At 33.9% G+C, this 24,697-nt stretch overlaps 1 protein-coding gene across 2 annotated transcripts in view; it reads right to left on the bottom strand.

Moving 5' to 3' along the window:
• betaCOP (coatomer subunit beta) overlaps positions 1-24,697 on the bottom strand; it is a 304,925-nt gene that overhangs the window by 26,615 nt on the left and 253,613 nt on the right. For both annotated transcript variants that reach the window (XM_090413127.1, XM_090413129.1), the window contains exons 18-21: positions 24,414-24,533; positions 15,188-15,333; positions 7,196-7,285; positions 740-892 (exon numbers count right to left, since the gene is read on the bottom strand). In XM_090413127.1, the coding sequence (XP_090269253.1) occupies positions 740-892; positions 7,196-7,285; positions 15,188-15,333; positions 24,414-24,533 (509 nt within the window). The remainder of the gene's footprint in view (positions 1-739; positions 893-7,195; positions 7,286-15,187; positions 15,334-24,413; positions 24,534-24,697) is intronic.

Below are 24,697 nucleotides of genomic sequence, written 5' to 3'. Positions count from 1 at the left end.
AGATATGGGAGTTTTGAGAAAAATCAGGAACCTGAACATATGGCATAATGGCAGAGTCAACTATTAAAAATGAAGACATTAAGAAAGAAGGACCTTAACATTGTTCACATTCAAGAATGTGTGAGCAGGACTCATCTAAGGTGATATGGTCACTTGAACAGAATGGGAAAGAGAAAAGATTAGCAAAACAAGTATTTGATTCCAAAATAGCAGGGAAAAGATTCCATTAGAAGTGTCTTAGAAGAACAACATGTTAGATATGATAATACTGGAGTGCTGACAAGTAATAGGCTAATTTGGAGGAAAATTGTTGATAGGAAATTATTAATAATATAAACTTAATCATGCGGTGCTATCATAGTAACATGAACACTACTTGAGGGTACATATCAGGAAACTGATGATGAAACAAAAATGGCATCAGAACAGATACAAAGAAACATCAAAGTATTATTTTATACTCTGGATTGTATAAAACTTTCCTTTTACTATATCTGTAATTTTCCCAGTCTTAGAAAGACTGGGAAAATTACAGATATAATAAGCAATACAGCAACTAGGAATACAATTAGTAATAAAACCTTTATATTATTTATAATAAATAAACTTTATAATAAACAGTAACATGAATCTTAGATGCATGCAAAAAAGCAGAGAGAAACTGTTTATATAATCAAAACCAAGTTTGGGTGCAACTGATCCAATGATAGTATGCAATCCTTATGATCTAAGCATTTACCTGACTTTTTGCCCTGATCCTAATGTGTCCAGTTACAGGAGCATCTTCACTAAGAGGATTTTTCTCGATACTAACATTCGCTAAAGCATATTCCCCAAATATTGATCTTGCATAAAGATTTGCTGCTAGAAAACCACAATCTCCAGAGAGTGCCTTTATAAGAGAAAAATTTTTTTCTGTTAAAAGGATAAATGTTCTTCAGGTGAGTACTACTCAATACTATTTTAAATTAATATTAATAGATAGCTGTCTACTCACAGCACAGATGAGCCACAGGTTTTGAAACTTATCCTGTGCGAAATTGATGCTAAAACATCACACACACAATAATACATGCTCATCTGTGCCATGAGTTGCATATATTTTTATAGCTCCAGTGTATATTTTTTGTATATTGCTAAAATAGTGTGCAGTAGCATAGTAATGGAGGTGGCTGTTTAGTCCTTTGTTCAATTTTTATATGAATAATTTTACATGATGTAGTATATGTGAAATGTATAAATTTTCAGACATGAGTAGTCTATGAGAGAAGGAGATAAGTGTAAGAATGTCAAACATGTAACTATATAGACTGAGGAATGTAACATACAGAATGCAAGCAGAAAATTCAAATGAGGGATCAAAGACCTGAATTGGCAGGCAGTGATGCACATGAGATGGAATGTGAACACGACTGGAGGTGTTCAATTGCATGACACACCGACAGAGATTTCAGAGAGAAAGAGAGAGAGAGAGAGCCAATATGGAAAAGAGTTCAGAATAATGCTATAAATCTTGAACCCTGAACTCGTACTTGGTAAGCAGGAAATGTAAGAAAGAAAAACTGTGAGAGAGAGAGAGAGAGAGAGGTATGAGAGCAGAAATGGGTGGTGAAGAATGATGATATCATGTAATGATGCCTGATTAAGGACATGATACATGAATGGAGCAATGAAAGAATGCTTTTCACACTGAAAGTGTTTTTAACTTAAGAGTTGAAAACATAAACTGTAAATTTATGTGTAAGCATGACCAATTTTCTGTTTATGTTGTTCAGGGTATGAGAATTTAAACTGCAGCTCCAAGGATAATCAGAGAGGAAAATCTGGTAATCAGGCAAGTACTCAAATTGACATTAGAAACAAATTCACTGGTTGAGGGAAATGCTCATCCAGACAACGTGTATTACAATACTATAATGGGCTGGTGTCCCATCATGCTAGAATCACATTTCGTCAACTTGTACAGCCTCCAGTACTTTGTCAACCAGTGTTTATTGAAAACCTATCTTTACTGCAGATACATTCATCAAATATCTGCTCATCACACCTCTCAAAAAAACTGGTGTTATCAAGTCTTTAATTGATAGAGCACATAATATATGTATGCTCCTCTCCCTCAAGCTTACAAGAACTTCTCACTATCAAACCTTTAATGGAATTAAATGGTTACAGCCCTCATCAAATCCAGTAGATAACTGACTCTTGTGTTCCAACACTTAAGGATTTATCAACAGACAATAGGGGTCCAATCCCTTATATTCCTGGTGTCTCTGAACCAGTTGGTAGAATTCTGAAGAAGTATCACCTTATTTCCACATTTTCCTAACAACAAAATTTATCACCTGTTACAAAAGACAAACTGTCACCTCTATGATTAGCTGGTGTTTACTAGATTCCTTGTGAATGTAATTTGACATACTTTGGACAGACAGGCCATTCTGTGGAAAAAAAATTAATGAGCATCAATATTATATCGAATACTTGAAACCTCAAAAGTCTGATCTGGCACAATATAGTGTTGACACTAAACACAGTATCTGGTGGGATGAAGCTCATCTTCTCCATAGAAGCAGTTTTAAATATGAATGCCTTTTCAAAGCCCTTTTATGTCAGCCTAACCTGAATCAGAATGATCCCCCCCCCAAATATATAGTTTTAATATTATTTATTAATAATTAATATATTAATTTCTAGTTCACAGCAACTGTTTTTAATTGATAAGCTGATTGTTGTATGTGTACCTTATATTCCTGTTCTTTGATTTGCTTGTTTCTAAAAGCAAATCAAAGAACATTGAAGTTAATTATGGTTATTGTGTAATTTGCTGTTCACAAATTCTTGGTTAGCCATGGAAAGTGCCAAGTTTATCTGCAATCTCCTTGCTATATGACTTGAAAACTAATCGGAATTGTATTCTCTTCAGCTTATTATTTAATAATATTTCTAATGATATAATATTTCATCTGACTACTCATTATAACATATAACAAACTTACAGGGATCACAATAGTTTGTTATAATAAATAGGTTGCTGTAGTGCATTTCTTTTAGCAGTATTCTAATTCTGTAATATTATTACAGGATCAAACATTGAGCTGTATTGAGTAAAAGCCATTACAGGGGTCTGTCTGTTGTCAGACTTCGTAATTATGATTTTTGTATCTGAAACTAATCTTCAAAATGCCAGTAATTCATTTTTTTAAATGTTGTGGGCAGAAATTTTTAATGATAAAGTACTTTAATGTCCTAGTTGGCTATATGATTAACGTACATGCTCTCCAAACAAGAGGTCCTTTGAGGTCCATTGTGGAAATGGATGTTTGTGATTATCTTTAGATAAGAGATGAATTTCATCATGTACTGCAAGACCACCTCCCTCTTATTGGAGGCCTGAAAAGTTTTATGTTTTGTATCTAGAGCAGGAAGTCAAGATTATGTAAAATAAAACAAAATAAAATAAAAATAATATCCCATTATACACCCAGTGTACTCATGCATTGTAGGTGTAGGTTTACAACCTTTCATGTGAAAGTTGCATAATAAAAAAATTCCACAACTTCAAAACAGCCTATATTTTATTCTTAGATAAAATGCATAGCATACATTACTAAATAAATATTTGCTATTAAAAAATAAATGCATCTTTAAATTAATTTAATTACAAGGACTAAGTCAACCATGAGTAATCAAAGGAGGCTAAACTTATAACACTTTATTAAATTGAATGTTACTTCTACATTTCATTATCTTTCTGGCTTACAGCATCTTCAGGAAGATATTTTAAAATAAAGATCTCATATTTCCCACTCTTTTTTGTTATATAAATTGAAAGATATATAACTGACAGTTCAATCACGTATATTATTAGGCACATTATGCAGAGTCTATACACTGTTGTGCAAACTTTGTAACTGATTGCTGGTATAACAGATTCCTGAATGTTATATATGCAAATAAATGAATTAATGTCAGGAAGTATAATTTCTTGGTTTCATAAATGGTCTGTGTTAGTGAATTACCTCAGATGATTCCTTGAACATTCTGATGAAAGTATTCTCTTCTAAGTAAAGCATAGAGGATGCTTGCTAATCTAATGTGATATTTAGGGAGGATGTGTACCATGAGTCCACTTCTTTCTTCTCTTATTTTCAACATTCCTTATGTTTTGTTTTTAAACAAATTTCAAGACTTCTCCCAGTTTGACCCATTTATACCTTTCTAAAAAAATACCAAAGGATTAAATAATGGAACATAGGAAACACATAGGTGTTAATTAGTTTGAGGGTTTTTCTGACATATTAATAATTGGGCTATCTGTCTTAATATGCTGCCAACATATGGTAAGGAGACAGTGCTTTTGCAATTAATTTCTAGATTAACACAATAGCATTTTTTTTCATTATAAAAATAATGATTTTATGCTATTCACTATGAGTAGATTTGCTTGAACGGTAACACCAGGTTTTTTACGTTTTTTTTTTTTTTTTAAATTTCTAATAGATGTATTTACTCTACACGTTTTGCTGTCTATATGGCGAACAGCATCACCAGAAGGTTGCTTAACATAAGTAAAAAGTAACAAAAAATGAAATGTTTTTCTGAGCCTGAGCTATAGCTGATTCTTCAATTTTTTCCATGTGTAAGTTGGCTCATGGCTCACCTCTATTGCCAACTTATATATAGAAAAATTTGAAGAATCAGCTATTAAAAAAAAAAAGGTATGGTGGCGATATATTGACGACATCTTTATCTGGAAACATACCCACAAAGACCTGGAAGATTTTGTATATTTTCTGAATAATCAACATCTGAAAATAAAATTCACATGAGAAGTAGTAAAGAAAGGAAAATTACCATTCCTAGACATCCATGTCAAGAAAAATATCACTAGAGGGTTATCACAAGAAGTTTATAGGAAAGAAATCCATATAGGCAGGTACCTACAAGCAAGCTCATTCCATCACCCTCAGCAAAAATTAGGTATAATCAGTTCCTCCAAAATGGACACTCAAAAAAGATACTAAAGAAACTTATTTTCTGACAAACCATCCCATGTTAACCCAGAAATTAATTACAAAAGCACAGTGTCTGTTCCATAAGTTGACAAAGCATCAAAAGATGCCAAAATATTAAAAGCAGTCAACCTCGGAACAGTCTTCAAACCCAGTGAATACCTTAAGAAGATTTCTATGCTCTCCTAAAGACAACGCTCCATTTTATAAATATCTGGATGCATGCAATATTCAGTGTTCTCATGGAGATATACGTACATCAGACTGGGAGAAGTTTTTAAATCTGCAACAAAAAGCATACAGGCAATGTTGAAAACAAAAGGGAAGAAAAACAGACTCTTAGTACACATCACCAAACATCACACAGTACACTGGCAAGCACCCTGTTAGAAGAAAATTACTTCAAGTTGTTCAAGGAGTTGTCCAAGGTTATAGGTTCAAAAGGCAAACTAAATAGAAATCAAGGAATGTCATGATCCTTCATGACATCTGGAAGTTAATGCATAACATTTAAAGACCTCTCTTATGCAGCAATCATATATAGTTTACAGAACAATGTAGAGACTGTATCTAACATGCCTGATGATACTTGTGATAACCCTCTAGCGATATTTTTCTTGACATGGATGTCTAGGAATGGTAATTTTCCTTTCTTTACTACTTCTCATGTGAATTTTCTTTTCAGATGTTGATTATTCAGAAAATATACAAAATCTTCCAGATCTTTGTGGGTATGTTTCCAGATAAAGATGCCATCAATATATCGCCACCATACTTTTGGTTTTTAAGGTTGCCTGTGCTCTAGCTGATTCTTCACATTTTTCTATATATAAGTTGGCGAAAGAGGTGAGCCAACTTACACATGGAAAAATTTGAAGAATCAGCTATAGCTCAGGCTCAGAAAAATATTTAATTTCTTGTTAGTTTTTACTTATGTTAAGCAACCTTCTGGTGATGCTGTTAGCCATATAGACAAAAGAGTAAATACATCTATTAGAAATTAAAAAAAAAAAAAACATAAAAAACCTGGCATTATCATTCCAGTCTTTAGTCAACTTATAGATATTAACTGCCATTGGAAAATATTTAATTTTTTGTCAGTTTTTATGTATGTTAAGCAACCTCCCGACGATGCTGTTAACCATATAGATAGTAAAACATGTAGAGGAAATACATCTAGTATAAATAAAAATATATATACAAGTTAAAACCTGGTATTTATCATTCAAAAAATTGACTGATGGAACCATTTGAGATTTTTTAGTTTTTTTTGTTAGTGTTGAATATCTTCTTGAAGATGCTGTCAGCCAAAAAGATGGCAAAACAGAAGTAGCATTTAGTTTAAATTAATAAAGTACTATTTGTTTTCCCACTTAATTATTCATAGTTCACACACACATACACAAAATTCAGTTATGATTTATCATGCAGCTTCCTGATTGCTCTCCCATCCTATCTCAGAATCTAATTTACAGTTTACAGAAAATCCACATTGTCAGGATTATTCAAGATGATTTCCATAATCCAGTTAATCATAAATTTGTATTATAAAAACTAACTCAATGAGTGCATATAATCTGTTCTACAAATAGTCTTTATAGTTTAATAGTCTATAGAATACAAACATATGACAGGTCTCTTCTGATGGTGAATACATGAATGCTATCTTTGCCATCAGAAAATGTTCACTGCATAAGCATCCTTTACATCAAAGAAATTTCAGAAAGAACATAATTCACCAATGAATAAATAGAATAACTATTTTATTAGCATACATACATGGATTTTTTTTTTATATGTTGTTCCCTCCCATGAAAGGTTATTAGTAAACCTATAATACATTTGTACTGTGGGTGGGCTAAGGATTTTTCCCCCAAATTTTTATGAATTTTATATATTTTTGTAATTTTTATTTATTTATTATTACATAGAAACCCTGCTCTAGAGACCAAACATGGATCTTTATCAAGCTCCTTCAGGTTTCCAAATGAGCAAGGAGGTGGTCTCACACCAGGCAATGAAATTCATCTCCCACCTAACAATGTGCTAATATAACAAATTACAATACGACATGCTGAGACAAGTTTTATCATTTAAAATATAAATAAAAACTACAACTCATTAATAAATGGTAGCAATTTTCTAATTACCAATTAAATATGTATATATAATATAAAGTATACCTTTTCAGGAGTGAGGCATTTCATATTTGTTGATCCAATTAAATGTTGAAGATAGGAAAACAGGTCTGTCAGAGAGGTGTTTACTGATACCTACACAAAACATGCACATGAAAAGTTATAAAAATAACTGCAATTATTTAAAAACATGATTAAAGAAAAGTAGTATTTCAATGCTACTGATTGATGCTGCAATTACTATAAAAATAATAGATTAGAAGTAATGTTTATTTATTCTGGTGTCTATTAATTTTCCAAATGTAGTTGAAAACAGCACTTACCAGTTTTTATATTCATTAACTGCTTTGATTTAGGCAAAGATTTATATATATATATATTTATATATATATATATATATATATATATAAAATGAACATAAGTTTATCCAGTGCTGTACTAGAATGAGAACATGTTTCTGTCACCTTTGATTAGTGCTGTTTCCTGATTTCACTGACCTGAAAACCTATTTCAAACTCAATGGCTCACTGGAGTGAACTGGCCTCTGCAGCACATATTATTAACTGAGATCCAAATTGCTATTTGAGATAAAAGCCAAAACTTTCTTCCAAATAATTTCTACAGATTTGCTGATGATCACAGTGAACTCTTCTTCCTTATTTGACCAACCTTGTCCTATATAAACAAAAACTTCCTAATTATCTACTTCTACAACCTTAAATTTTGATTGCCAACCAAAATATTGCTACCAATTATATATCTGGTTTAATCCTTTATCCAAGTGTAAGCAAACAAAGTTTGTGCTGGAAGTATTTTCAGGACTGGGACAACTTGCAGTAAAGGTGGGATAAGTTCTCATCACTTGCCTTAGTATCTCCCATAATGCAAAGCACATCTCCTTGCAGACATGTATACTGATATGCATTAAGGGAAGGGTCACTACCCAGACCGGTTATGACCTTTATCGATGTCTCATCAGTGGGAGCCAGATCCCAGAGGTGGTGATACTAAGGTGGAAGTAATGCAGAAGTCATATCACCATATACCAGTTGTTAGAAGGTGTCACAACACCTTATTACTAAAATTCTCTGGATTAGAGATAGTTGATGGAAGTTTTTTCACTTGGCTATGCTACCAATTATATATTTGGTTTAATCCTTTATTCAAGTGTAAGCAAACAAAGTTTGTACCTGAAGTATTTCCAGGACTGGGGAAACTCGTGGTAAAGGTGGGATAAGTTCTGATCACTTGTCTTAGTATCTCCCATAATGCAAAGTACATCTCCTTGCAGACATGTATACTGCTATGCATTAAGGGAAGAGTCATTACCCAGACCAGTTTCGATCTTTATTGTGGTCTCATCAGTGGGAGCCAGACTTAGAGGTGGTGATACTAAGGTTGAAGTAATGCAGAAGTCATATCACCATATACCAGTTGCCAAAAGGTGTCAGCACCTTATTACTAAAATTCTGGGTAGTGACCCTTCCCTTAATGCATAGCAGTATACGTGTCTGCAAGGAGATGTGCTTTGCATTATGGGAGATACTAAGACAAGTGAATAAAATAATAAAGCAACATGTAAAAACCACAGTGATATCTTTAATTAGTAAAAGGACAGATATTTCATACTAAAATTAATAATACATCTTCAGTGTCTGTAACAGTAATAGGAATGGAATACAAGCAAAACGTTCAGTGGATCACCTATTAAAATACAATTGTTACCGCGTGCTAGGAAATAATAGAAATAACAAATTTAATCTATTAAGATAAATGGTTTTTTACATAAGATAAAAGTCTCCCAGATCTTTGAGAGAGACATACAGTCATTTCTATTTAAATTCGGTCGTTGTAAGATAGTTTCACAACTTTCTTTGAACAAGTGTTCATATTTGAATCTGCATCTATGGAGGAGAACTGCTTTATCCCACTGGACACTATGAGTAGAGTCAATACTGTGCTGCGCCAGGCCAGACTTCAGAGGTTTGTTATAATCAATATAATATTGATTATTTAAATTAAGGGGATAATAAATCCCACATTGTTTTAAAACTGAATAAGAAACTCAAAGATTGGAATCAGAGAGTTTCATGCTGAATATAGTAAACTATAAAGTATCGCCGATTATAGTTCGCCCACCGTTTGCAGATCTCTCGTTGGCATTTTGCCAAGAATAGTCGATTCATGCTGAAGGGGAGAAAGAAATGAAGGATGTATGAATTGGTCGCCAACATGTGAAATACGTGCTTTCTTGTCTGTCACTGTACTAGTAATAGCTTGATTTTTGTTGTCGTTTTTTTTGCATTATTTTTTTATTATTAATTTGTATGATGGATCCAGTACAGTCAACAAGTTCTGTTGTTAAATGTTTCAGTAGCTCTTGCAAAAGAATATTGAATAATGTGCTGACATTCTGCGAAAAAGAATCGTCTCCTTGTTCCCCTTTCTCAAGTCATAAAACGTGCAAGTGCAATTGCGGGTGTGTCGGGGTCGACTGTACTGTTAAAAGAATTTGTAGGGAATCAAAAGGTGAAGGTAAGCCAAAATTTAAATCTCCAAAAAAAAAGAAAGTGCCAGAGTAAAGAAAACCATCGAAACCGTAGAATGATTTTGATGTAGATGTTATAAGAGGAACTATTCACGAATTTTACGTGGTCGAGAAAAGAGTGCCAACTGTTCCGAAATTGATTCCTGTGTTTAAAGAAAAAATTAATTTTCCTTGAAAAAGAGAAACTTTAAAGAAAATACTTCATGAAATCGGATTTTGTTTTAAAAAGTCCCAGAATAAAGGGAAACTTATCATGGAGCGAAGTGACATTGTTTTATCTAGAACGCAGTATTTGAGAGCAATAAGACGTTTCAGGGAGAAGAAAAGACCGATTGTGTATCTAGATGAAACTTGGATTGATAGTAATTTAACTTATGGAAAATGTTGGCAGTCTAAAGAAGAATGTGGAGTGCTACAAACTGGAAATGCCTCGCGGCACATAATAATTTTGTGTGCAGGTGGAGAAATTGGTTTTTTACCAAATTCAAACTTACTATACAAAGCCAATTACCATAGGCAAACGAATTCTACGATCTTCGAAAAGTGGGCAGAAGAAAAACTGATTCCAAACCTTCCTAAAAATGCTGTTGTTATAATTGATAACACTTCATATCACTCTATTCAATTAAACAAAGTTCCAAATTGAATAGAGTGATATGAAGCATTATCAATTATATAATTTGCAGAGAGCCAATCCATAAGAAGCAAGTTCTTATGGATTGGCTCTCTGCAAATAACATTTCTCATTCCCCAGATATGCAAAAAATTGAATTGCTTAATTTGGTCAAAAGAAACTCGCCCACAACTAAACTATTTAAATTCGACAAGATGCTCAAAGAGCATGGATTTCTAGCTTTGAGGCTACCACCATATCATTGTGATATTAATGCTATTGAGTATGTTTGGGCAGAAGTGAAAAGTTTCATTCGCCATCGCCACGTAACTGGAGATATTGACATGTCGAAACCTTTTAAGCTTTCAGAACAGACGATTGAAAGTATTACAGTTCAAAAGTGGGGAAAATATTGCTTTCATGTCACCTCATTGGAAAATATGTATTGGGACAGAGACGGAATTATCGAAGAATTATGCGAACCTTTGGCGATCAGTTTAAGTGAAAGTGATGGAGATTCAGAAACCGATTCAGATGACTATGATGATTAAAAAGATTTGATAATGGTATTTTTTTCCAACCTTTTTTTGCATGGGTTTGTTAAAAGAGTCACAACAAGTCATAAATAATTAATCGGTTTAGGACATTAAAGTGTCTCAGTTCTCTCAACTGTATAAGTTCATTCGAAAAAAATTTCTGTTTTTCTGTATAATTATTTTTATTTTATAGAAAACTTTCTTAAAAATAAACTTAGTTAAATTTTTGTTTTATGCTATACTTTTTTTAATTTTGTTAATACACTACGTACATTTTTCCAACTGTTATCCAAGCAAAACAGTTGCACTTTAAAAACTACAATGTTCATAAAAGAAAAGCTAAATTTTCTGACCTGTAATAATAAACAAATGCATCCCAGAATTGATTACCCTATTATCGGAATGGATTCTTCTTTTTCTGACATGCGCAGAAGTGTCGAGGGACCTCTAATCGGTGGGTGAACTATACTAGTGTGAGCTAATGCAAGTAGTCCTAGTACATAGTACAATCTTGGGCAACTCGCAGCAAAGGTGGTAAAGTTCTGATCGCTATTCTTGGTATTTTCCATAATGTAAAAACACATTTCCTAGGAAATGTATGCTGTTATTACATTATGGTGGGAGGTCACTACCCAGACCGGTTTCAGCCTTTTTTGAGGCTTCATCAGTGAGTAGCTAGACCAAATTAATACCAAAGGGTATAGCGAAAAGAACTTATATACTCTACTATACGAGTTATCAAAAAGTGCACCCATTAAGTTACTTAAATATAAAGAGCCAATAGGCTTCATTTCGGCGATATAAACATTATTTAAATTAAGGGGATATTAAATCCCACATTGTTTTAAAACCGAATAAGAAACTCAAAGATTGGAATCAGAGAGTTTCATGCCGAATATAGTAAAGTATCGGCAATTACTAGCGTGAGCTAATGCAAGTAGTCCTAGTACGTAGTAGAATCTTGGGCAACTCGCAGTAAAGGTGGTAAAGTTCTGAGTGCTATTCTTGGTATTTTCCATAATGCAAAAACACATTTCCTAGGAAATGTATGCTGTTATTACATTATGGGGGGAGGTCACTACCCAGACCGGTTTCAGCCTTTTTTTTTTTGAGGCTTCATCAGTGAGTAGCTAGACCAAATTAATACCAAAGAGTATAACGAAAAGAACTTATATACTCTGCTACATGAGTTATCAAAAAGGTGCACTCATTAAATTACATAAATATAAAGAGCCAATAGGCTTCATTTCGGCGATATAAACATTATTTAAATTAAGGGGATATTAAATTCCACATTGTTTTAAAACCAACTAAGAAACTCAAAGATTGGAATAATATTAATGTTCTTTTATTCTTTTTTCCAAAGAATGGCCAGTTTGTCCAAAATAAGAGACATCGCATTCGCAAGGTATTTGGTAAACGGCAGTCAAAGATAGAGAAGACAGTTTATCCTTTGTAGAAGGCAATAAAGAAGAAATTTTGTTGATAGGAATATATTTGGAATCAATTGATACTTTTTCAGAACTCTACCTATAGGTTCTGAGATTCCTGTAATGTATGAAATAGGAACTCTGTGGACTGTTGAAGAAACTGTAGGTGTTGGAACATAAGAGTCAAGTATCTGTTGGATTTGATTGGAGTTGTAATCATTTGATTCCATTAACTTTTTAATGATGGAAAGTTCTTGTTGTAAGATTATTGGGGAAGAGCAAACTTTATGTGCTCTATGAATTAGAGATTTAAGAATGCCAAATTTTTGAGGTATGTGGTGCGCAGACTTTTTGTATCTGCCAGTAAATGTGGGTTTTCAAAAGACGCTTGTAGATAAGGTACCAGAAGACGTTCTAGTAAGGAGGATGTCCAAAAATGGTAAAGTACCAGAGTTTTCTTTTTTCATAGTGAATTGGATGCGTGAGTGAAAGTTATTTATCCGTTGTAGAAAAGTGGAAAGTTCATCTTCAGTGTGTGGCCAAACAGCAAAAACAGCATCGACATAATGGTAAAAAGAGATGGTTGAGGATGAATGGATGAGAAAATATTGTTAATTTGAATGCCAGCAAAACTCAATTCGGTCTTATTTCTTGCAAAAATCACCTTTCCAAAGCTCTGGAAAGGTGAGATCTCTTTCTTACCAGAAAAAAGCTAACCTCCAATCTTTCTTGGCATAAATATATTCCAATTATCATTTTCTCTGAATCCAAGAAATTAGGTTTTCTCTTTCATGCAAGGCATTACTTTAACTCTCTACAGCTATTAACTACATAAAAATCACAAATTCATAAAAACAGTGAATACTGTTCTAAAATTTAGAAACCTAAGAATTCCTTAAATTACATGCAGAATTGGGAGAATATAATTCTCCCAATTCTGCATGTAATCTCTTCACACACATATAAAACAAATTTTCATCCATTTCAACTGCTGTCTTCTGGAACAGTCACTCTGTTGTGTATTATCAAATCTGATGTTAACCAGTCTTTGCTCTTTCTCATCTTTCTGTCTATCCATGATACTAATGTATTATAGGATGAACAATCTATATAGATTGTTCATCCTATACAATAAAAACCCTTCAGGCATGAAGCATCAAGATGAAGAAACCTTTTATCACAATACCATTACTCGTTAAAAAAAAAAAAAAATCAGCTAACGCCCCTTTTTGTTCCTGTACAGGGAGTAGGCGAGGCCATTTTTAAGCCCTATCTAACTTTACCATTACTAGTTAGAAAATTTAATTCCATAGTACCCCCTATTAGTGTTTTTATGTAAATCCCATACATGAAAGGCTGCAAACCTAGTATACTTAAATGTACTAAATTACCTGATCAATCAAGGATGGATGCTGAGTTAAGAAATATGAATATTTCATAACTCTTCACTAAATATTCATAAAAAGTGTGAACCCAGAACCTTTCTAGATTTGGTTCCAACTTTTCGATATATATCAATGAATTTTGGATACCTACCTGAAGGTAGGTATCCCATCCAAAAGGTAGGTATCAAAAATATCCATTCTATACACCCTTTGAAAAGGGTGTATAGAATGCTATGATAGTGCTACATGAAAGTTCACATTATTACTAACTGTGTACTGACAATTTTCTGCATCTGTCAAGGCTCCAATATTGTCAGATCTTATATTTTGTTCTTCTAGGGGGCACTTTAACTGCATCAATCCACCTATGTCTTGGTCTTCCTCTGTTTATTTATTTTTTACCTTCCATCAATCATCTGTTTTGCTAGCCTTTCCTTTCCTGTGTTGTTAAGGTAACTATCTGAGATCAGCTCTGCTCACCAATTCCTGAATGTTAACAATGCCAAGTTTCTGCCTAATATCTTCACTTTTAATATAATTCTACCATCAATATTACCTATTCACACTACTCATTTCTCAGAACTTTCATTTTTGTGGTCTCTAATCTTTGTTCAACTGTTATTTCTAACCCAGTGCTCAGATCCATTACTTAGAATTGGTTTGAACACTGTCTTTATATAGCTACTTCAGTGTTTTGAAAAAGGTTTTCCATCTTTACAAAAAAATTGTCCCAAATGACTAAAATGTTTCATTTGTTATATAATTTCAGGATGCAAGTGATGTTTTCAATGTCCTTGTCTATTTTCATATTCTAATCAAATTTGCTATTCAATTTAGTTAGGGTAGCCTGCAAATTTGTACTGAATTGAATGGTGTGTACCATCATCTACATCTTTTTACTTCAGCAGTTCCACTTCATTTCCTTTGATACTTATGTTGATAATGCCTATCTAGAATTCTGATGAGTTGTAGTTTTTCCAGCAGCTAATTTTTCGTTTGCTCTGGTTCCCTAACAAAAACAGTGGAAGTCTTTTTTTAAGTGGGTGATGCTTCAGCTAGCATGACATTTCATCTTGCTGTGCCATTATTATTATTAGGTTTAAGCTGCTACAAAATAAGTTTAGTTGGCTAAATCCCAAATTGACAGTTCATCCTTATTCGTTTTATGTAGGCAAATACCTATTGTTGGGATGCACTACAAGAAGGCAAAGACTAGAAATTTTTTTCAAATTCCTTAAAAGGCTATGTAGAGGTCTTATAGAATAACCTGACACTTGCAAAGTTTTTAAAGCTCTTAAAATTTCAATTAAAGCATTAAAACCTATATGTTAGTGTATTTTCTATGTTAAAAGTCAGTTTAAATTGAGGTATTTTGCAAACAATTGAATGAATTAACAAAACTACAATATTCAAAAACAAAGAATTAACTCTACCCCTTTAGAACTGACTATTCCAAAAAATTCATATATAACCCATAAGAGTTACACATAGTTTAAGAAGAGTTTAGATATAAATAAATACTCACTTTATTTTCCCATTCAAATTCAGCCCACATCTGTCGGAATTCAAGGTCAGTACAACTTGCAGGAATGATGTAGTCCATTATATCAATATGAATATCATTTAATACAACTACATTGCGATCACTCGTTGATCCACTAACATCATACACTAGAAAAAAACATTAAGGTATTACAATAGACAAAATAACTCCTACATCTAGACTAGTGTTAAGTTAAAGCTTAACACTTACTAGATGCGGGAGTTATTTTGGCTTATGGCTATGTTCTAATTTACTATATGCACACAAATCCTTATATCTGAAATTTCTTTTTTCAAGGATCATAAAATTATATTTTAAGAAAAATTTAACAAGCCTAGCTCAATGCCCTGGCACTATAATTAGCTTTCCTTCCTTCCAGAAACAGGCCCTGAAGATTAAACATTCCTTTCCAAGATTATAGTATAATGTATTTAATGGAATAAAACTGAAAATAAACTCTAAAACACCTATTTAAAATGTGTCAAAAGGACTGTTGGTAATTATTCATTATACACTTACTGCTAAAGCATCACTAAAATAAATCAATTTATTAATGTCTTAGTTAAACGATTCTTCTAATATTTAGATTTTAAATTACCATCTTTGTAGTTCAAAACACTTGTCACTTTACACAGAGAACTCAATTGAGTGGTTGCGAAAATAATTAAAATGATACAGAAAAGAACTGGTGTTCTTACAAAGTACCCTCTAGTAGGTTTTTTTTTTTTTTTTTAAATCAGTTATGCTAGAGATAATCCTATGCAGCCATACATACTGATATTAGGGGACTGTTCATAGCTGATGCTGATATTAAAAATAGTCTCAGATATGGAGTCACTTTTATGCAGTATTGTAGGTGTCTTCAATTTAATCCTGTGAGACAGGATATAAAGTGAATAGTCTCCTAGTCCTGACCTGTAATGATGATAGTGAATTCAGATTTTATGCTCTTCAAGGTAGATGTTAACAGATATTTCCATCCCTCCATAACACTTACTCCAAATGTATTACCATCATCAAATTCTTGATATGTACCCTCAGTGGGTGTGTAGGATAATCACAATAGTACTACATAAAAAAGTTATGTTATTATTAACTTCCTATTGATAATTTTCCTCCAGATTAATTTGGAGGAAAATTATTGATAGATAATTTTCTATCGATAATTTTCAAGACTCCAATATTATCAGACCTTATATTTCTATCTTTTAAGGCACTATTTACCATATCAATCTATCTACATCTTGGTCTTCCTCTGGATCTTTTTCCTGCCAACCTTGCAAAGAACGCTTGTTTCACCAATCTTTCCTCTCCCATTCTGTTTAAGTAACCATACCACCTGAGATTAGCTATGAATAGTGAGTTTTTTCCTAATATCCTCATTTTTGATTTGATACTGCAAATGATGCCATCTATTCACTCCACTAATCTTTTTTCAGAACTCTCATATCAGAGGTCTCTAGTCTTTGTTCAAGTGTTTCATTTCTATCCCAGCTCTCAAATCCATAAGTCAAAATTGGTTTCAACACTAACTTGTATACAGTAATTTAGTGTTCCGACTAATTTCCTATTTCATATAAAATTATTCAGCTGACTTCCTACCATACCAGCTTTACTAATTGTGTTGTCTATTTCCATATTTAATTTATCATCTTCACTAAATATTATGCCTAAATTAGCTGAAATGTTTTAATCTACTCTATAATATAAAATGATAAGGCTTTTTTTGTAACATTTTTGTGTCATGCTATTTGAAATGTTTTTTGCCAAATTATTTGAAATGTTTTGAAACTCAGGGCTACCCTGAGTGTCGAGTCTTCAAAATTCAAGAAGAACTGGCCTACCAGTCTGGAACTCGGGGAGTTGAGTGCCGAAAACTCGGGGGAGAGGGAAGAACCCCCGTTTCGAGTTTTCAAAATTCAAGGAGAACTGGTCTACCAGTCCGGAATGCAGGGTGGGGGGGGGGGGGGCAAAACCCCTTTTAAGTTTTCAAAATTCAAGGAGAACTGGCCATCAGTCCGGAACTCGGGAGGGGGGCTAGTTGTTCTATAAGTTCACAATTCAAGATATAGTTGATGTTTTTGTCTTTTTATTACTGATTTTCATAGTGAACCAATTACACGGTTATTCAATTTAATCAGGGAATCTTGCAGACTTGTACTGGATTTATTCAGAAGTATAACAATCTGCATAAAGTAAAGGGCTAAGATTAACAATCAAATCTCGATAGATTTCCTTCATAACGTGATCCATATAGATAATGAGTAACAGTGGAGATGATGTGCACTCTTGTCACACACCTGATTTAACAGCAAGCTATCTTCCTGTACCTCCTTCAATTCTAATTGCTCACTTATAACTCAAATAAAGACTAAATATTGCTTGATATAATGTCCCATTTACACCATATAATTGTGGCATTTTGAAGAGCTTTCCTCTTGGCACCTTGTCATATGCCTTTTGTACATCTAAGAAACTTAAATGCAAATTCTTGTTATAGTCCCAAGATTTCTCAGCTATTTGTTTTAAGATGAAAATCTGATCATGACAACCTCTATCTGGCCTGAATCCAGCTTGTTCTTCTCTTGCATAGTTTTTCTTAACCGCTTCTCAAGTATACTTGCATCAATCTTACTAGGAACACTCAGTTAGGAAAATATCTCTATAATTCTTATATTCAGTTTTATTTCCCTTTTTTATAGATAGGTACTATGAGAGCTTTGCTCCAATCCTTTGGCATTTGACCATCTGTCCAGACCTTCTGAATTATTCAATGCAGCCACTGTAAAGTTTCTATACCTCCATTTTTGAGCATTTCTGGCCAAATTTCATCTACTCTAGCTGCTTTTCCACATTTCAGGTTTTTGATAACTTTTTCACTTCAAGTATGGATATGTATTCTTGACTGCATTCCTTTTGGGAGTTTTCTACTATCATGCTGACACTGCTTGTTTCATTTAGCAGTATTTCAGAGTAATTACTCCAGACATCTAGAATATCATTATCTTCAGTTTTCACGTCACCTTTACCATCTCTGAACTTTTTTAATAGCCTCTAGAATATTTTGTCACTTTCCTGATATTTATTTTCTATGTACTTACAAGTCTTCTCATGACTTTTGTATAGCTAGTTTTACACATGCTTCATTTTCTTACATTTTTTTTATGTATTCTCTAAGAGCACAAGCTGACTTACTTGCCAGGAACTTTTGATACACTTTCTTCATTTCATTCACCTGCCTCTTTAACTTCCTGAGTCTACCATGGAGTTCTGATTTTTCTATCCTTACAGAGAATCTGACCACATGCCTCTCAGGCTGAATCAATTAATGTTTTCTTCAGAATTTAGTCCAGGATGATAGGTACATTCAAACAGATGGTGTTTGCCACTATTGAAGGTAAATAAGATCTATATTCAAAATTCATCACAATGTTTAATTTATGTAGTGGCCTGAATGTGATGGCAAAATCTGACTTCAACTGAAAGCATTGACTATGTAATACCGGTATCTCTGGGTGTTCTTTCTTTATCAATTTATGGACATCTTTAAAATAGTGTTAGGAATGACTAGTGTATGTGGAACAGAAATCTTGTAGGTATATGTTATTAGCCTGTTTTTTTAATTCCAGTTTTCCCAATATATTTCTATATGTTAAAGATTCAAGAGATCCAAACAAGAATCAAATTTTTCATTTTCTTTATATCACTTGCACTCCAAGGACATGAAAAATTCCATATCTTCTCTTAGAACTTTCTGTGAGAACACAGTCTTGGCAAATTTTCCATTTTGAAATATATCCAACATTACTATTCAAAATTGATGCCATTCAAAAAACATCTGTGTACTGAATACTAGTTTCTCTTATCTTTCCCCAATCACTGTTGCCCAAATTTAACATCCTAGTTATTTAGAAGGATCTCATCTGATTTAATCTACTTCATAACTATAATGCCAATTATACAGACATCATATTTTTGTAATTCTTCTACTAGCTAGGGGCTGAAAAGTTCTGATAAACACCTAGAACAAAAATGATATTAAAGCAACTGATATAACCACAAGAAAAACATATCTTAAAACCCTTTAATTCTCATGTTTCATCAAATTGTAATAATTTGTTCTTTTATGATATATAAGAAGATGTCAAATTTTTTAAGATGTTCGAAGAGACAGAGGTGCAAGCTGTCATCAAGTTTTTTGTGCTGCAAGAAAAGTCCACAACTGAGTTCCAAACTTTGTGTGAGACTTGAGGGGGATGTGCCCCAGTATATCCAACAGGTGCCAAGTTTAAAACTGGGCATCCTGAGGCAACAGATGCCTCCAGGTCAGGAAGACCTTCCACAGTGATAACACCATTATCACACATTGATGTAGTACATGCCATGACCCTTGATGATAGACAAATACCAGCCAAAAGCACTGCAAAGACTCTGGGTATATTCAGGAAATGAGTTGGGATCATTATCCTGGACGGCCAGAAGCTCTCAGTAAATTGGGTCCTGTGAATAATAATGGCAAATATCTCAAGGGATTTTTGGATCATTTTTGAGAAACCAAGTGCAATTTTTTGGCTCATTATTGTGACTGCTGATGAAACATGGCTTCATTACTATGACCTAGAGGCCAAACAACAGTCAGTGGAGTGGAGACAGAAAGATTCTCCATGGCCAAAGAAGTTCCGAACCCAAAACTCACCAGGGTAGCTTCTTGCTATTGTTTTTTGGGATATGGATGGTGTAATCCTTACCAAGTACCTCAAGTAAGGTGAAAATGTTACAGTACCAGCTTATTCAACAGCTCTGAAGGAAATAAAGGAGGTACTGAAGGGAAAATGGTGTGAAACGCTCATGAAACCCAACAGACAATACACAATTTGGGCTTTTAATGTCTGCCTCACCCACCCTATTCACCAGACCTGGCTGCATCTGACTATTTCCTATTCCCAAATTTAAAGAAATACTTGAAAGGAACAAAAAAATTTACCACAGATGATGAAGTCATATCTGCAGTTGAGTCAGGGCCGCATTGTGCAGTAGCATATTTTGCCGTCCTTCTCTCTTGTTTTTCGTATAGTTTATGCCAACTTGCCGCCCCGTGCAAATGAACGTCTTGCACCATCGGTAGAACCTGCCCTGAGTTGAGGACTGATTTGAGCAACTAAGGTGAGACTTTTCTTCCCTCAGAGAATTGCAAATGATGCAGAAAAGTTGTAACAAGCGTATAACACTCTGTGGGGAATATGCAGAATAACATGCAAGTTACATGGTTCTACCTCAATTTCTTCATGGTGATTATCACAGCTTTTCAACTCATCTTTGTAATCTCATAATTTTCATTTTCATCTCTACATCAATTTGGTGCATTTTTGCAGGGATTCATCACCCCCCCACACACACACACACTTCTGTTTTTTTCCAGTCATGATGTACTCTACCATGGCACATCCAAACACTCAAAATTAGGTATGAATATAAATACACAGCATGCTTGTGAATACACAAAGCAAGTCTGAGGATGGTGCATAAGATAAAATTTTTAAATTTTTGCAAGTCTGAATTTATGTAAGTTGGGGTCTGCCGGCTGGGGCGTCGCCTGGTTAAACAAGGCCCCTGTTATTTTCGCCAGAGAACCAGGGCGAACAGCGAAAAGTCAGCTACTGGAACGAATCTGAAAACACACCCCAACTCAACATCACCAGAGTTAAAGATCAGTACTAGCAACATAAGAAGCCTGAATGGCAAAGGAATGGAGCTAGCGGAGGAATTAGATAAGTACCAGATCGACATAATAGGGGTGACTGAAACAAAAAAGACAAAAACTGGTGAGATCTTTCTGAGCAACAAATACAAAATGTTATATTCAGGCAATGACAATCAAGGAAAAGAACGAATAACCATAGTATTCAACACAAAATACGAGGCACATCTTCTTGAATGGCAGGCAGTGTCAAGTAGAGTAATTTGGGCAAATATCAGAATGGGGAACTGGACAATGAGACTTATTTGTGCCTATGGTCCCACAGAAGGTTCTACTAAGGTAGAAGTCGAGGAATTTTTTGAGGCTCTAGAGAAAGCTACCGACACAATGAAAAAGGAAAAGTTGGTCCTGGTTGTGGATTTAAATAGCAGAGTAGGAAGTGATTGTCAGACATACAAAAATGTTTTGGGAAAATTTGGAGAAAAGAGCAAAGCTAATAATAATGGCAAATACCTGTTGGATTTCTGCTGCGGACATGGACTGGTTATTACTAACACCATGTTCCAACATAAAAATGTGCACAAATTCACATGGAGAGAAGAGGCAAGGAATAAGAAAGTCTCATTGACTATGTTATTGTTGATAGTGATGTTTTCTCCGTGGTGCAGGACACCAGAGTGTACAGAGGATTTGAAATTGGAAGTGATCACTATTTAGTCTTGAGCAGGATAAAATTGAATTTCATATTGAAAAGAATAACATGTAAGAAAGTTTTAAAGCGAATAAAAGTTGAGCAGCTCTCAGATGTGAACTGTAGACTAAAATACACAAAGATTACTAATATACACAAAGAATATGATAAATACACAAAGAAAAATGAAAGAGTTTGAGAACAGGAACCAAACCTTGGAGATTCGGTGGCAAGCCTTGAAAAAAGCCCTGATTGATTCAGCTAGAGAGGCATGTGGTAAAGTTTTCTGCAAGGATAGAAAAATTAGAACTCCATGGTGGACACAGGAAGTTAAAGAGGCAGTGAAGGAAAAGAAGAAAGCATATCAAAAGTTCCTGGCAAATAAGTCAGCTTCTGATCTTAGAAAATACAGAGAGAGATGTAAGAAAGCTAAACAGTGTGTAAAACTAGCTAAACAAAAGTCATGGGAGGACTTTGGCAAGAACATAGAAAATAAATATCAAGAAGGTGGCAAAATATTCTGGAGGTTGTTGAAGAAGCTTAGGAATGGAGGAAAGAGTGCTGTTAGAGGAGTTAGAATGACAAAGGTGACATGAAAACGGGAGAAAAAGATATCCTTGAACTATGGAGTAATTACTTTGAAAATTTGCTAAACAAAACACGCAGTGATGACAGCACAGTGATAAAAAACACTGACCAGACATGCAGTCAGGAATACATATCCATACTTGAAATAGAAAAAACCATCAAAGGCTTGAAATGTGGAAAGGCAGCAGGAGTAGATGATATTCGACCAGAAATGCTGAAGTATGGTGGTATAAAAGTCTTACAGTGGCTGCACTGCATAGTTCGGAAAGCCTGGACAGAGGGACGAATTCCCGATGATTGGAGTTAGAGCTCTCATAGTACCCATATATAAAAAGGGAAATAAAACTGCATGTGAGAATTACAGAGGTATTTCCCTACTGAGTGTTCCTGGCATATGATCTATGCAAGTATACTTGAGAAACGGTCGAGAAGAATTGTGGAAGAAAAGCTTGGTGAAGAACAAGCTGAATTCAGGCCAAATAGAGGCTGTCAGGATCAGATCTTCACTTTACGACAAATAGTCGAGAAACCATGGGAATATAACAAAGATCTGTATTTAAGTTTTGTCGATTTGGAAAAGGCATATGACAAGGCGCCAAGAGAGAAGCTATTCAATACACTACAGTTATATGGTGTCAATGGGGCATTATATCAAGCAATACTTAGTCTCTATTTGAGTTGTAAGTCAGCAGTTAAAACTGAAAGAAGTACAGGAAGATGGTTTAATGTTAAATCTGGTGTGAGACAAGGATGTACATTATCCTCTCTATTATTCATTATCTGTATGGATAACATTATGAAGGAAAGTGGTATTAAGCATGACATCAAAATTGGAGATGTTAATGTCAGCTCTTTGCTTTATGCGGACTATGTTATACTTCTAAATAAATCCCCTCCAAGATTCTCTGACTAAATTGAATAACTGTTGTAATAGATGTGGTATGTGGTAAAAAGACAAAGACAATGAGAATAGGCAGAATCATTGAAAATGTCAACTGTGTTGTGAATGGAGAACCTGTGGAACAAGTAAAACATTTCAGCTACTTAGGCACGATTTTTAGTGAAGATGGTAAATTAAATATGGAAATAGACAACAAAATCAACAAAGCTGATATGGTAGGAAGTCAATTGAATAAATTCATATGGAATAAGATAGAAATTAGTCAAAACACTAAATTAGCTGTATAAAGTGTTCAAACCAATTTTAACTTATGGATTTGAGAGCTGAATCAGAAGTAAAACACTTGACCAAAGACTAGAGACCGCAGATATGAGAATCCTGGGAAAGATTAGAGGAGTGAACAGATGGGTGAGGAAAGATTAGCAAAACAAGTGTTCTCTGCCAGGTTGGCAGGAAAATGACTCAGAGGAAGACCAAGATATAGGTGGATTGATACGGTACAAAGTGCCTTACACAATTGAAATATAAGATCTGGTAATGTTGGAGTCTTGACAAGTAACAGACTGATTTGGAGGAAAATTGTAGATAGGAAGTTAGTAATGATGTAAATTTTTCATATAGTACTATCATATCCTGTACACCCCTTGTGGGTACATGGCAGGAATTTGATGATGATGATTATTAGAAATCAGAAACAGATTCATATTTTATGAAAAATGTCTGTATGCTAGAAATACCAGAAAAGCTGTTATTTTCTACATACATTTCCAGATGTACCTAGCTGTGGAAGCCATGGAAGTTGCAAGTGCTCCCAAAACAGAAGTATTCGAAACAAAGTATTAGAAAATTAATGACAACCCCTGGAGACAAAGAAGTGTATCTTTAAAAGTTCCTTGTGAAGTTTGCTAATATTTTTGTTTATTGTTTATTATGCTGAAACACTGCAAGCTTAGATTTATCAGCAATGCAATGCTATCATCTGTTGAGCTGCAAAAGTCAATGCTTGTGGGTTACATATACTGAACTTTTGAGAAGTTCAAAGCATTTCATATGCCAAAAAAAGGGACCCATTCAGGTTAAAAATAATTTAACTTGATGAATAGGAATGTAAGACATGACATAAGACAGATTCAACTTATGTATATATTTTATTGGTATAAAATTTTTGCCCTAGTATCAAGGACATCTTAAGTATGACTTTCAAATTAAACAACAAAAATATGAAATGTGCGAACTGCATTTACATGATGTTGAGTGCCGTGGTCTAATTACATTAAGGTTCTAGTAAAAATAAATTTCACAAGACATTAAGTCTTCAGATGTTACTTACCAATATTTCCAAATATAATACCATTTTCTGTAGAAGCAACTTTCACACTTGCTTTAATGTTACAAAAATCATGAGGAGCAAGAATAACTGGAGATGGTTTCTCCACAAGTTTTAAATCACCTACATAAATAAAAATGATTAAAATTTAATATAAAATATCAATATTCTCAATAACATGCAGTTCTTACTCAAAAGCATACAAATGACTATTTACAAATCTGGATAGAATAAGTAGGATACTATTTTTAGTTAACATCTCTTGGATACAGGGAAAATTTATGTAA

Source organism: Typopeltis vanoorti, chromosome 23 (genome assembly GCF_054136105.1).
Source record: "Typopeltis vanoorti isolate ZY-2024b chromosome 23, IOZ_Tvanoo_1.0, whole genome shotgun sequence".
Taxonomy (NCBI): Eukaryota; Metazoa; Arthropoda; class Arachnida; order Uropygi; family Thelyphonidae; genus Typopeltis; species Typopeltis vanoorti.
Note: the sequence above shows the minus strand (reverse complement) of the source record. Positions and strands in the feature narration are given on the sequence as shown.